The following is a 15,227-nucleotide window of genomic DNA, read 5'->3' as shown; positions in this document are numbered from 1 at the left end:
CTGATGAATATAGATGCAAAAATCCTCAACAAAATACTAGCTAACAGACTGCAACAGCACATTAAAAAAATCATACACCATGATCAAGTGGGGTTTATCCCTGGGATGCAAGGATTCTTCAATATATGCAAATCAATCAACGTGATACATCATATCAACAAATTGAAGGATAAAAATCATATGATCATCTCAATAGATGCAGAAAAAGCTTTTGACAAAAGTTCAACATCCATTTATGATAAAAGCTCTCCAGAAAATGGGCATAGAAGGAAATTACCTCAACATAATAAAAGCCATATATGAGAAACCAAAAGCCAACATCGTTCTCAATAGGGAAAAACTGGAAGAATTCCCTCTAAGAACAGGAACAAGACAAGGGTGTCCACTTCTATCATTATTATTCAACATAGTTTTGGAAGTTTTAGCCACAGCAATCAGAGAAGAAAAAGAAATAAAAAGGAATCCAAATTGGAAAAGAAGAAGTAAAATTGTCACTCTTTGCAGATGACATGATATTATATATAGAAAACCCTGAAGACTCTACCAGAAAACTGCTCGCACTAATTGATGAGTTTAGTCAAGTAGCAGGATACAAAATTAATGCACAGAAATCTCTTGCATTCCTATACGCTAACAACAAAAAAGCAGAAAGAGAAATTAAGGAAACTCTCCCATTCGCCATTGCAACAAAAAGAATCAAATACCTAGGAATAAACCTGCCTAAGGAGGCAAAAGATCTGTATGCAGAAAACTTTAAGACATTGATGAAAGAAATCAAAGATGACACAAACAGATGGAGGGACATACCATGTTCCTGGATTGGAAGAATCAACATTGTGAAAATGACTGTACTACCCAAAGCAATTTACAGATTCAATGCAATCCCGATCAAATTACCAATGGCATTTTTCACAGAACTAGAGCAAGAAATCTTACGATTTGTATGGAAACGCAAAAGACCCCGAATAGCCAAAGCAATCTTGAGAAGGAAAAATGGAGTTGGTGGAATCAGGCTTCCTGACTTCAAACTATACTACAAGGCCATAGTGATCAAGACAGTATGGTACTGGAACAAAAGTAGAAAGGAAGATCAATGGAATAGAATAGAGAACTCAGAAGTAAGCCCAAACACATATGGGCACCTTATCTTTGACAAAGGAGGCACGAATATACAATGGAAAAAAGACAGCCTCTTCAATAAGTGGTGCTGGGAAAATTGGACAGCAACATGTAAAAGAATGAAATTAGAACACTTCCTAACACCATACACAAAAATAAACTCCAAATGGATTAAAGATCTACATGGAAGGCCAGACACTATAAAACTCCTAGAGGAAAACATAGGCAGAACACTCTATGACATCCATCAAAGCAACATCCTTTTTGACCCACCTCCTAGAATCATGGAAATAAAACCAAGAATAAACAAATGGGAGCTCATGAAACTTAAAAGCTTTTGCACAGTGAAAGAAACCATAAAAAAGACTAGAAGGCAACCCCCAGAATGGGAAAAAATAGTTGCCTATGAAACAATGGACAAAGGATTAACCTCCAAAATATACAGGCAGCTCATGCAGCTTAATACCAAAAAAGCAAATAACCCAATCCACAAATGGGCAGAAGACCTAAATAGACATTTCTCCAAAGAAGACATACAGATGGCCAACAAACACATGAAAAGATGCTCAACATCACTCATCATCAGAGAAATGCAAGTCAAAGCCACGATGAGGTATCACCTCACACCAATCAGAATGGCCATCATCACAAAATCTGGAAACCACAAATGTTGGAGAGGGTGTGGAGAAAAGGGAACTCTCCTGCACTGTTGGTGGGACTGTAAGTTGGTACAGCCACTATGGAAAACAATTTGGAGGTTCCTTAAAAAACTACAAATAGAACTACCATATGATCCAGTCATCCCACTCCTGGGCATATACCCAAAGAAAACCATAATCCCAAAAGAAACTTGTACCATAATGTTTATTGCAGCACTATTTACAATAGCCAGGACATGGAAGCAACCTAAATGCCCATCAATAAATGAATGGATACAGAAGATGTGGCATATATATACAATGGAATATTACTCAGCTATAAAAAGGGATGAGATGGAGCTATATGTAATGAGGTGGATAGATCTACAGTCTGTCATACAGAGTGAAGTAAGTCAGAAAGAGAAAGTCAAATATTGTATGCTAACTCACATATACGGAATCTAAAAATGGTACTGATGAACTCAGTGACAAGAACAAGGACGCAGATACAGAGAATGGACTGGAGAACTCAAGGTTTGGGAGGGGGCAGGGGGTGAAGGGGAAGCTGAGACGAAGCGAGAGAGTAGCACAGACATATATATACTACCAACTGTAAAATAGATAGTGGGAAGTTGCTGTATAACAAAGGGAGTCCAACTCGAGGATGGAAGATGCCTTAGAGGACTGGGGCAGGGAGGGTGGGGGGGACTCGAGGCGGGGGGAGTCAAGGAAGGGAGGGAATACAGGGATATGTGTATAAAACCAGATGATTGAACTTGGTGTACACCCAAAAAATAATAAATAAATAAAATTTTTTTTAAAAAATTGTGCAGGAATTCTTTAAATATTCTGAATATGAGGGCTGTATTGGTTATATGTGTTATAAATATTTGCTTCTGTTCTGTGGATTTCACTTTTACTCTCAATGATGCCTCTAGATAAACAGGAATTAGATTCTCAATTTTATCCATATTTTCTTTAATACTGTTTTGATTCTGTTTCAGAAAGTTTTGCTCCCTCTGAGATGATCACTATAAGCCAATAATTAATATTCTATAAAACCTGTTTGTTGTTTTTTATAAATTTATTTATTTATTTATTTATTTTATTGGCTGTATTGGTCTTTGTCGCTGTGCACAGGCTTTCTTTTAGTTGCGGTGAGTGGGGCCTACTCTTCGTTGTGGTGCGTGGGCTCCTCATTGCCGTGGCTTCTCTTGTTGCGGAGCATGTGCTCTAGGCGCATGGGCTTCAGTAGTTGCAGCACATGGGCTCAGTAGTTGTGGTGCATGGGCTTCGTTGCTCAGCAGCATGTGGGATTTTCCTGGAGCAGGGATCGAACCCGTGTCCCCTGCATTGGCAGGCGAATTCTCAACCACTGCACCACCTCGGAAGCCCCTATAAAATTTGTTTTTATCTTTTATACTGAGATCTGAAACCTACTTGATGTTTTTGTAGTATATTGGTAGAAGTCATGTTTTAGCTTTTACCCACATAGATAGCCAATTGATCCAGCATTGTTTATGAAAAACACTAGAGCCTTTGTCTTGGTTCAAGTATGCAAGTGTGTGCATGTGCATATGTGTACACATTTCTGAATTTCTGAGTTAACTGTGTGAATTCATGGCTCTGTTTATTTATCTTTGTCCCAATACAACAGTGATAGACTGTATAAAGGCACTGTAAACTTGTAGATCTCAACATGCCATAGAGTAAGTCCTTTTACTTCATTCTTCAAGATTGCCTTGTCTTTTCTTGATATTTTGTAATTTCATATGATATTTATAAGATTCTCAATTCCTACACCTGGAAAAACCTCCTTGGATTCTGATTTTAATTTTATTGAGCCACTAGAACAATTTGGATAGATTTGCAATGTTTACAAAGTACTTATTGCATAAACAAGGTATATATGACTCCCCATTTTGTACATCATCCTTGAACCCAGCTTTTGCATATTTGATTATTTGTAATAATACATCATCCATAGAGATTTTATTTTCAACATACACAAATGCATTGTCAATAATTCTATTTCATTGTCCATTTTAAATCCTAGTCCTTCTGTTTTATCCTTCTGTCTTATTGCTTGCTCATTCTTTTTTTTTTTTTTTAAGAAAACAGCTTTTTTTTTTAATTAAAAATAAATCGCAAACCTATTTGGGGCTGGCAGAGAGGAGTAATTTGTTTTTCCTACCTCCCCATTGGGGTTCTCTCATTTTATTTTATTTATTTTTAAAAATTTTTTATTGAAGTATAGTTGATTTACAATGTTGTGTTAGTTTCTGCTGTATAGCAAAGTGAATCAGTGATACATTTACATATCTACTCTTTTTTAGATTCTGTTCCCATATAGGTCACTACAGAGTATTGAGTAGAGCTCCCTGTGCTGTACAATAGGTTCTTATTAGTTATCTGTTTTATATATAGTAGTGTGTATATGTCAATCCTAATCTCCCAGTTTATCCCTCCCCCTCTCCCTTTCCCCTTTGGTAACCATAAGTTTGTTTTCTACATCTTTGACTCTATTTCTGTATTGTAGATAGGCTCATTTGTACCATTTTTTAGATTCCACATATAAGTGATATCATGTGATATTGGTCTTTCTCTGTCTGACTTACTTTACTCAGTATGACAATCTCTAGGTCCATCCATGTTGCTGCAAATGGCATTATTTCATTTTTTATGGCTGAGTAATATTCCATTTATACACACACACACACACACACACACACACACACACACACATACATACACACACACCATATCTTTATCCATTCCTCCACTGATGGACATTTAGGTTGCTTTCATTTCCATGCTTCAGTGAACATTGGGGTACACGTATCTTTCTGAATTATCATTTTCTCTGGATATATGCCCAGGAGTGGAATTGCTGGATCACATGGTAGCTCTACTTTTAGTTTTTTCAGGAACCTCCATACTGTTCTCCATAGTGGCTGTACCAATTTACATTCCCATTAACAATTTAGAAGGGTTCCTTTAATCTCCAAAAGGTACAAATAGCTCATACAGCTCAATATCAAAAAAAAACACCAAACAGCCCAATCAAAAAATGGAAAGAAGATTTAAATAGACTTTTCTCCAAAGAAGACATACAGATGGCCAATAGGCACATAAAAATACTCTCAACATCACTAATTATCAGAGAAATGCTAATTAAAACTACAATGAGGTATCACCTCACACCGTTCAGAATGACCATCATCCAAAAATATCTGCAAATACTGGACAGGGTCTTTCTCTTTCTGACTACTTCACTTAATATGATAATCTCTGGTTGTATTCATGTTGCTGCAAATGGCATTATTTTATTCTTTTTTATGGCCGAGTAGTATTCCATTGTACATATGTACCACATCTTCTTTATCCATTCATCTGTCAATGGACATTTAGGTTGTTTCCATGTCTTGGCTATTATGCATAGTGCTGCTATGTATATAGGGGGTGCATGTATCTTTTTGAATGATAGTCGTGTCTGGATATATGCTCAAGATTGGTGTTGCTGGATCATATGGTAATTCTATTTTTAGTGTTGTGAGGAACCTCTATACTGTTTTCCATAGTGGCTGCACCAAATTACATTCCCTCCAACAGTGTAGGAAGATTCCCTTTTCTCCACAACCTCTCCAGCATTTGTTATTTTTAATGATGGCCATTCTGACTGGTGTGAGGCGGTACCTCATTGTAGTTTTGATTTGCATTTCTCTAATAATTAGCAATGTTGAGCATCTTTTCATGTGCATATTAGCCATCTGTATTTCTTCCTTGGAGAAATGTCCATTTAGGTCTTCTGCCCATTTTTTGATTGTGTTGTCTGTTCTTTGTTGTTGCTGAGTTGTAAGAGTTGTTTGTATATTTTGGAAATTAAGCCCTTGTTCGTTGCATTGTTTGCAAATTTGTTCTCCTATTCTGTGGGTTGCCTTTTCATTTTGTTTATGATTTCCTTTTCTGTGCAAAAGCTTGTGAGTTTGATTGGGTCCCATTTATTTCTTTGCATTTGTATTTGTTGCCTCGAGAGACTGACCTAAGTAAACATTGGTACGATTTCTGTCAAAGAATGTTTAGCCTATGATCTCTTCTAGGAATTTTATGGTGTCGTGTCTTATGTTTAAGTCTTTAAGCCATTTTGAGTTTATTTGTGTGTGTGGTGAGAGGGTGTATTCTAATTTCATTGATTTACATGCAGTTGTCCAACTTTCCCAACACTACTTGCTGAAGAGACTGTCTTTTTCCCATTGTATATTCTTGCCTCCTTTGTCAAAGATTAATCAACCGTAGGTGTGTGGGTTTATTTCTGAGCTCTCTATTCTGTTCCATTGATCCATATGTCAGGTTTTATTGGCACAAATGCTGTTTTGATTACTGTAGCTTTGTAGTATTGTTTGAAGTCTGGGTGAGCTATAACTCCTCATTTGTTCCTTTTCTTCAGGTTTGCTTTGGCACTTCTGGGTCTTATATGGTTCCATATAAATTTTAGGATTTTTGTTCTAGTTCTGTGAAAAATGTCATGGGTAATTTGATAGGGATTGAATTAAATCTGTAGATTGCTTGGGATAGTGTGGGCATTTTAACAATATTAATTTTTCCAATCCAAGTGCATGGGATATCTTTCCATTTCTTTGAATCATCTTCAATTTCCTTTATTAATATTTTGTAGTTCTCAGTATATAAATCTTTCACCTCCTTCATCAGATTTATTCCTAAGTATTTTATTTTGGTGGGTGTGATTTTAAAAGGCATTTTTTTACATTCCCTTTCTGATATTTCATTGTTATTTTAACAAAATACAACCAATTTCTATATGTTAATCTTATATCCTGCTACCTTCCTGAATTTGTTTATCAGTTCTAGTAGTTTTTGTGTGGAGTCTTTAGGGGTTTCTATATATATTGATAGTATCATATCATCTGAGTATAATGAGAATTTTACCTCTTCCCCACCAATTTGGATACCTTTTATTTCTTCTTCGTGTCTGGTTGCTGTAGCTTGGACTTCCAATACTATGTTGAATAGAAGAGGTGAGTGTGGGCATCCTTGTCTTGTTACAGACATTAGTGGGAAGGCTTTAAGCTTTTTACCATTGAATATTATATTGGCTGTGGGTTTGTCATGAGTAGATTTTACTATGTTGAAATACATTCCCTCTATACCCACTTTGTAAGAGTTTTTACCATGAATGGATGTTGAACTTTGTTGAATGCTTATTCTGAATCTATTGAGATGATCATGTGGTTTTTGTCTTTTCTTTTGTTGATGCGGTGTATTACATTGATTGATTGACATATGTTGAACCATCCTTATGAACTTTGGATGAACCCACTTGGTCATAGTATATAGACTTTTTTATGTGTTGTTGGATTTGGTTTGCCAATATTTTGTTGAAAACTTTTGCATCTAAATTCATCAGTGATATTGGCCTGTAATTTTATTTTTTGGTGGTGTTTTTGTCCAGTTTTGGTATCAGGGTGATGGTGGCTTCATAGAATGTCTTTTACAGTGCTCCCACCTCTTCAGTTTTTTGGAAGAATTTGAGAAGGATCAGTATAAGTTCTTCTTTGTGAGTTTGGTAGAATTTGCCTGTGAAGCCATCTGGTCCTTGACTTTTGTTTTAGGGAGTTTTTTTTATTACAGATTCTATTTCACTACTAGTGAATGGTCTGTTCAAGTATCTGTTTTTTCTTGATTCAATTTTAGTGGTCTGTATGTTTCTAGAAATTTGTACCGTTCTTCTAGGTTGTCAAATTTGTCAGTATAATAGTATTCCCTAATGGTTTCTTGTATTTCTGCAGTATTGGTTGTTATGTTTCCTTTTTCATTTCTTATTTTGTGTATTTGGGTTCTCTCTCTTTTCTTATTAGTGAGAGTGGCCAGAGGTTTGTCAATCTTGTTTATCCTTTCAAAGAACCAGCTCTTGGTTTTATTCATTTTTCAATTTTTTTAATCTTTATTTTATTTATTTCCTCTCTGATATTTATCATTTTCTTCCTTCTGCTGACTTTGTTCTTCTTTTTCTAATTCTTTTAAATGGTAGGATAGGTTCTTTATTTGAGATTTTTCTTGTTTTTTGAGGAAGGCCTATTTCACTATGAACTTCCCTCTAAGAACTGCTTTTGCTGCATCCCATAGATTTTGTATGGTTGTATTTTCATTGTCATTTGTCTTAAGGTATTTTTTAATTTTCTCTTTAATTTCATCATTGACCCATTGGTTTTTTAGTAGCATGTGGTTTAGTCTCCGTGTAGTTATTTTTTCTCATTTGTTCATGTGGCTAATTTCTACTTTAACGCTGTTGTAGTCAGAAAAGACACTTGAGATAATTTCTCTAGTCTTAACTTTGTTGAGGCTTATTTTGTGCCCTATTGTGTGATCAATCCTAGAGACTGTTCCATGTGCACCTGAAAAGAATGCATATTCTGGCTTTTTTTTTTTTTTTTTTTTTTTTTTTTTTGATGTAATGTCCTGAAAATATCAATTAAGTTTAACTGTTATATTGTATCATTTAGGATCTCTGTTACCTTATTGATTTTCTGTCTAGATGATCCTTCCATTGATGTGAGTGGGATGTTAAGGTCTCCTACTCTTATTGTATTCCTGTCAGTTTCTCCCTTTATGCCTGTTAGTATTTGTTTTATGTGTTTGGGTGCTCCTATATTAGGTGCATATATGTTGATGAGTATAAAACCCTCTTCTTGTATTGATCTTTTCATCATTATATAGTATAGTAAATAAGTACTAGGGATGTACAAGGTGATGAATATATTTAACATTGCTATATGCTATATGTGAAGTTTGTTAAGAGAGTAAATCCCAAAGTTCTCATGAGGAAAAATATTTTTTATTTTGTGTCTATATGAGGTAATGGATGTTTATTAAACTTATTGTGGTAATCATTTCACAATGTATGAAAGTCAAATCATTATGCTGTACAAGTCATTATACTGTTGATTGTAACTCAATACAACTAGAAGAATAACATATGAATAAAATATCCAAAATAGGAATGTACCCCTTGTCTGTATATGTTGAGATCTATGTAGATTTTTAAATAGAATCTTGAAATGAATTATTTCCTTATCTCAATTTCCAATTAGTACTTTATCCTCTTTATTGAGCTTGAAAGAAATGAATGACTCTACTTATTTCCTGGCTGTCTCATAGATTCCTTTTTCACATACAGTGACTGCTTTTTTGTTCCCACTTTTTTGTTGCTTATAATTTATTGGAAATTTTAGTAAATACAATACTTTCATTGACCTATTGGAACATTTAATCATACTTTCATTAGAGTCTTTATAAAATTGCTCTAGACATTCAATTTAATCTTTAGTGAATATAGTGTTCCATTGTTTACCTTGTACAATTCTGGCACTAGATTGGTTTGTGTTTGAAAATTGGGTTTTTTAGGACAATTTGAGTAGAAGAGTTTCATTAATATTATTTGAAATTGACTTTATTTTTCCATCCATTCTTCTATTTTGTGGGTTTGAATTTTTATTTTTCTTAACCCTACTCCATAGCCCCCTAATAGAGAACCAGATCATATAAGGGCAATTCAGGCTCTGGTAATCCAATTAAACAGCAAGCATATTGACTGTTTTATATGCATATTATTCAGCAGCTCTAGAGATTTGCAACCTCATTTCATATTTTTGTAAAATACCTCTTTTTTATGTGTTGGAAACATGCCTTCATCCCTCGTCCAGGTCATTTGCAACTTGGACAATTTTCTGCCTGCATAAAGACTGAAGTTTAGACAGAGGTGAATGATTAGAATCTTTGCAGATGCCTTCTCAGCATTTTCCCAGCCCTGGTCTTGTATGTGGCATTCTAGTTTCCCAGCAAATCTTGGAGCTATACAAATCAGTCAATTTCCAAATAATCTTATTTCTAATCTTTCCACTCAAGCTTTTAAGTTAGTCTATAGTTTACCCCAATTTTTATTACTTGTCTTATGTGGCAGCAGCTAATACTTTTGTCTTTAAATGTTTTCAACAATTGCTTTCTGGGGAGCTGCCTCAGCCCTTAGAGATTTTTGAGTTAGTCAAAATAAAGGCAAATCCTTTGAGCAGATCCTTCGAGGAGGCACCAGACAGATCCAACCAAACATTCATAATTCTATGAGTATAAAGTTTCTTCTGCTCATTCTGGTACTGAGCATACACCAGAAATGCAGACTATCTTCTTCAGGGCTGCTCCTGAGCTAGGGAGTGAGGGATGGTATCAGAGTAAATTAAAATGCTACAAATCTCTCCCACAGATTTTCAGGTTGGTTGGTTTGTTTTCTATATTAAAGACTCCTCAGGCTGCTGTAGCTTTTTGATTAGATTCCAGTTTCTAAAGAGGTTTATTTTGACAGGTTTTTCCATTTTATATGTTGCTTTTATAGAAATAGTTTTGACTTCTCAGTGTTCATTTCCCTTGGAGTTAATATTTTCTTCTTACTCAGATGTAATAATTACTCAGATGTTGGTCTGTAAAGACATTTAATTTCTCAGTTAATGACAGTTTTCAATATAGTTTTTTTTTAAAGCAAAATCTTTAAATTTATGTCTGGGAATATGTACTTTTCATGGGCCAAATTTATCAGTACAGTCGAGTGATTAACATTGGCTGGAAAAGGCTACTGAAAGTCAGATGTTACACTTTTCTGTCAAAATATGTGGAAATTAGAACCTTGTAACTCCCATCAGCCTCTGCTCAACATATATGCTGTTGTTATGTACTTAGTTCAGTCTTGTTCTAAGTACCAGAGGACACTGACAGTATTCTTTCAGTTGTTTTGCATAGAAGAATATGTGGTAGAGTAAGTAGTCTCTCATCGTCCCAGAAACTGAAATCTACATCTTATTTTTTGTAAACTACATCTCTCAAATTTAGAACCTTGACTTTTATTTTTTTAATAAACTATTTATTTATTTACATACTTACTGGGTGCATTGGGTCTTCGTTCCTGCACACGGGCTTTCTCTATTTGCGGGGGCTACTCTTCATTGTGGTGAGCAGTCTCCTCATTATGGTGGCTTCTCATTGCAGAACATAGGCTCTAGGCACATGGGTTTCAGTAGTTGTGGCACATGGGTTCAATAGTTGTGGCTCGCAGGCTCTAGAGCTCAGGCTTAGTAGTTGTGGCACACAGGTTTAGTTGCTCCACAGCATGTGGAATCTTCCCGGACCAGAGCTGGAACCCATGTCCCCTGCATTGGCAGGCACATCCTTAAGCACTGCACCACCAGGGAAGTCCCATAACCTTGACTTTTAATTTCCCACTTCAAAATTGGGGAGATTTGTTTTCTTATGTTTTCTCATAATCCTCCTTCCATAACAGCTTGGTTTTGTTGGCTTTTGTAATATTATTTTTCACATTGTCAAGTTTTGTACCATTTACATTCTGTTTATCCATCATCATCCCACAATTTTGACTGTTCTTCCTCTATTGAAATGAATTTTATAATGTACAATAGTCCTGTTATCATAATTCATGCACATATCTGTAATATACAATTGACTGAAAAAAGAATTTTTTTCAGAATATCTCATAGGAGCATATTTTATGAGTTCTTGCATGCATCGAAATTACACATATTATATATATCTGTGTGTACGTGTACACATGTATATATATAATGACTATATATATAATGACTATATATTATTGTAATTATATTACTAAAAGTATTATAGTAATGACTACACCCACCCCAGCTCCTGGAGCCTCTGTCTGCTGAGCTGTGGCAGGGGTTCTCTTATCTCTTAGCAGGTTTCTCATCAACATTTCCCAATGTGGTTGAGTGGTGGCTCTTCAAATTAGCCCGACCTTATTGTTTGAGAGGAATCTGCAAATATGAGAGACTTCATATGCAGGCATTTTCTCTGGAGAAGGCTCTGATAAGGTCAAAGAGCAAAAGGACCTATGTTACCTAACATATAAAGATATTGATAGAGTAACCTCTGAACTTGATGATGGAATTCTAGTAAGTTATAGTAAACTCTTTCCCTTGCTGAAACAGTGTAAGAGGTAAGTTTTGCAATATACTTATATCTTTCTGAAACTTTCCCAGGCTGTCATCTATTATGGATAATTATTAGACTTAGGATTACTGTTTGGATAGAAATATTTGTCCTACCACAAAGTAGGATAGAATGAGTGCCAATTCCACTAAGTTGGAAAAAATAAAGCTCTCTACCTCAGTTACAGGACTGCTCTGGTAGAGAATAAGACATAATGATCACTCAAACCTTAATTTCCTGAGCTGCTATTATTTTATTGAAATTTTGGAAGGGAGAAATTTTATTTAAGCTATCTTAAAATATATTTGTAGACATAAAGATAGACAGGTAGGTAGAGAGAGAGAGATTTGACTGAGAGTTTCCATGTCCTGAAATTTAGTATAAGAAAATAATAAAATATATGCAAAACTATATGTATAAAATATGATTACTATAGCATTATATTGTATACAACCTATTTAGAAGGCTCTATATTGCATAAAATATTCATGTGAAACAAAATAATGTGCATTATACTTAAAGTATGTTGAAGAGAAATATTTGATATGGAAGATATACATGCTATTCTAAATGAAATAAATAACACTGTTCATACAATTTTAATTACATATATTGAACTATACTTACAGTGAATAATGGAAAAATATATATACAGATTTTTAACTGATCACATTTGGCCATATATTTCACATCAGTTTTGTCACTTAGCATTTTATCAAATTTCATGTTTTTCTAAGATACTTAAAAAAACTTGATGTCAAAATCTCATGAGGTAGATCACACTTTTTCATGCAATGAATCAGACTATTGAAACTTTAATCTGTAAATCTATTTCCAAGAGGCTATAACTGTCTAAATACAAAGAAAAACCAAAAAAATATAAACAAGATAATTAGTAAGATTTGGGGATTCTAAATCTACTTTTGCCCAAAAAAGTACTGTGTGTTATGGAAATAATTTTCCTTAATAATAATGTTAATTTAGTAAAATTGATTTGGTATTCACTAAAGATGTATTAGGATTAAATAAGTAAAGTGAAGAATCCACTGTGCCTTAGCAATTTATATACTGTCCCAAATTATACACTTTCCCTATTAAATGTGGATATCAGAAATTTGCCAACAATCATGATAAAAAAATTATTCAACACCCAATAAAAGCAGATAATGCTTTGAAAAAAATACAATTCTTCAACAAAAGGAGACATTTTTAGTGGAATAACTGATTTCAAACTGAAGTAGGAAATGTACAAGATAAGTATAGAATAGTTTGTTAAGCCAGAAAAAGAGAAAGTACTTGTAAATTATGAATTAATAACTTTATAATGGAAATAACTTGGAGGCACCACTTTAACCAAAGATCCACATGAACATCACCAACACTGGGACAAATGAACACTATCTGTGTATTAATGGAAGGCATTAATAAGGACATATTTTTTTCCTGCCAAAAATTTTTAACCTGAACTAAAACATGGACAAGCAATGGAAAATCCCAATTGGGAGACATACCAAATAAAAGCTCATACTCTTCAAAAATATCAGTGTCAAGGCAAGCAAAGCTAACTTTTTAAGATTAGAGGAAATGAGAGGTACATGTGATATTGGATTTGAATCTTAGACTACACAGGCAGACTATGCTGTATTTACGGTAGTCAGTCATGTTAATGTGACATCACCTGATTTTGGGAATTATACTGAGAACAGATTAGAGAATGTCCTTGTTATTGGGAAAATATCAGAAGAGTTTAGGAATAAACTTTCAATATGTGAATATGGTTGCTTGTTACTCTTCTGTGGTCTACAGAAAAGAAATAACCTGTGTACACAGAGACAATAAATAATAAGGCAAACACAAAAAAAATTGGTTAAATGTATATGCTAGTGTTATTTATAATCCCTGATACTTATCTTAATATTAGAATTATTTCACAATATATAGTAAAAAATGAAAAATCAAAGACATATTGGAGAAAAAACTCAGTGACATAGGGACAAGCACATAAGCTTCCTCTGAATTCACTTCAGATAAGTAACTTTAGTTTTCATTGATATCTGGCACTGGCCTTTCCATCACACTTCAGCCCTTTACAGACTGTCATTAGGAATGGAGGGCAACCAATCATGGATCACAGAATTCATCCTGGTGGGATTCCAGCTCAGTGAAGACATGGAATTGCTCCTCTTTGGTATCTTCTCCCTGCTGTATACCTTCAACCTGCTGGCCAATGGCATGATCTTGGGGCTCATTTGCCTAGACCCCAGACTGCACTCCCCCATGTACTATTTCCTTTCTCATCTGGCTGTCATTGACATATCCTATGCTTCAAGCAATTTGCCCAATTTGCTGGAAAATCTACTGAAACACAAAAAAACTATCTCCTTTGTCTCATGCACTCTACAGATGCTTCTTGGTTTGAGTTTTGGTTCTATAGAGTGCCTGACTTTGGCGGTGATGTCTTATGACAGGTATGTGGCGATCTGCCACCCCCTCCAGTACACTGTCATCATGAACTGGAGAGTGTGCACGGTCCTGGCCATCACTTCCTGGGCATGTGGATTTTCCCTGGCCCTCGTACAAGTTATTTTCTTGCTAAGGCTGCCTTTCTGTGGACCCCAGAAGGTGAACCACTTCCTCTGTGAAATTCGCTCTGTCCTCAAATTGGCCTGTGGTGAAATCTGGATCAATGAAATGTTCCTCTTTGCTGATGGCATGTTTATCTTAGTTGGGCCCCTTTCCGTGATGCTGGTCTCCTACATGTGCATCCTCTGGGCCATCCTGAAGATCCAGTCAAAGGAGGGCCGCCAGAAAGCCTTTTCCACCTGCTCCTCCCATCTCTGTGTGGTTGGGTTCTACTTTGGCATAGCTATGATCGTTTACATGGTCCCTGACAATAATCAGCGAGAGGAGCAGCTGAAGATCCTTTTCCTATTTTACAGTCTTTTCAACCCATTGTTGAACCCCCTTGTCTACAGTGTAAGAAATGCTCAAGTGAAGGCTGCCTTCCACAGAGTACTGCAGAAAAAGAGGACAATGTGAAGGAGGAAACAATTTTGGTTCAGTGGACTTTTTCCCCTTAAGAGGTATGATTGCTAGTGCAAAAAACTAAAAATAATTCCCCAGGAAGAGGCATGATTCAATGATGAACATTACTCAAGAGTAACAGCAGCAAGATGGCAGAATGGGAATCCCTAAGTCCTCATTCCTCCATGGAGGCAATAATATATAGACCAAATATCCTTTGTGAAAACATCAGAAGTCAGAAAATAGGTTGCACCACCCCAGATAAGCACAAAACCAAGAAGAGATACCATAAATGTTTAGGCAAATTTATGGCATTTTACCTGCCATATCTACTTTCACTCCCTGGCACAGTGTGTCAGAATCAGAAGAAAATCCCCACTCCTAGCTCTCCCTCAAGAAGGAAGAGAAGAATGGAACATG

The 15,227-nt window shown here is 35.4% G+C and overlaps 1 protein-coding gene across 1 annotated transcript; it reads left to right on the top strand.

The window, feature by feature from the left end:
• Nucleotides 1-13,889: 13,889 nt before the first annotated feature.
• LOC130852077 (olfactory receptor 2A2-like) lies at nt 13,890-14,822 on the top strand. Its single transcript, XM_057732726.1, has one exon. It carries the CDS (start codon nt 13,890-13,892, stop codon nt 14,820-14,822), a length of 933 nt encoding a protein of 310 aa, XP_057588709.1.
• The last annotated feature ends 405 nt before the right edge of the window (nt 14,823-15,227 follow it).

Source organism: Hippopotamus amphibius, chromosome 4 (genome assembly GCF_030028045.1).
Source record: "Hippopotamus amphibius kiboko isolate mHipAmp2 chromosome 4, mHipAmp2.hap2, whole genome shotgun sequence".
Classification (NCBI taxonomy): Eukaryota; Metazoa; Chordata; class Mammalia; order Artiodactyla; family Hippopotamidae; genus Hippopotamus; species Hippopotamus amphibius.
The sequence above is the reverse complement of the archived record's forward strand: the minus strand, read 5'-3'. Positions and strand labels throughout refer to the sequence as shown.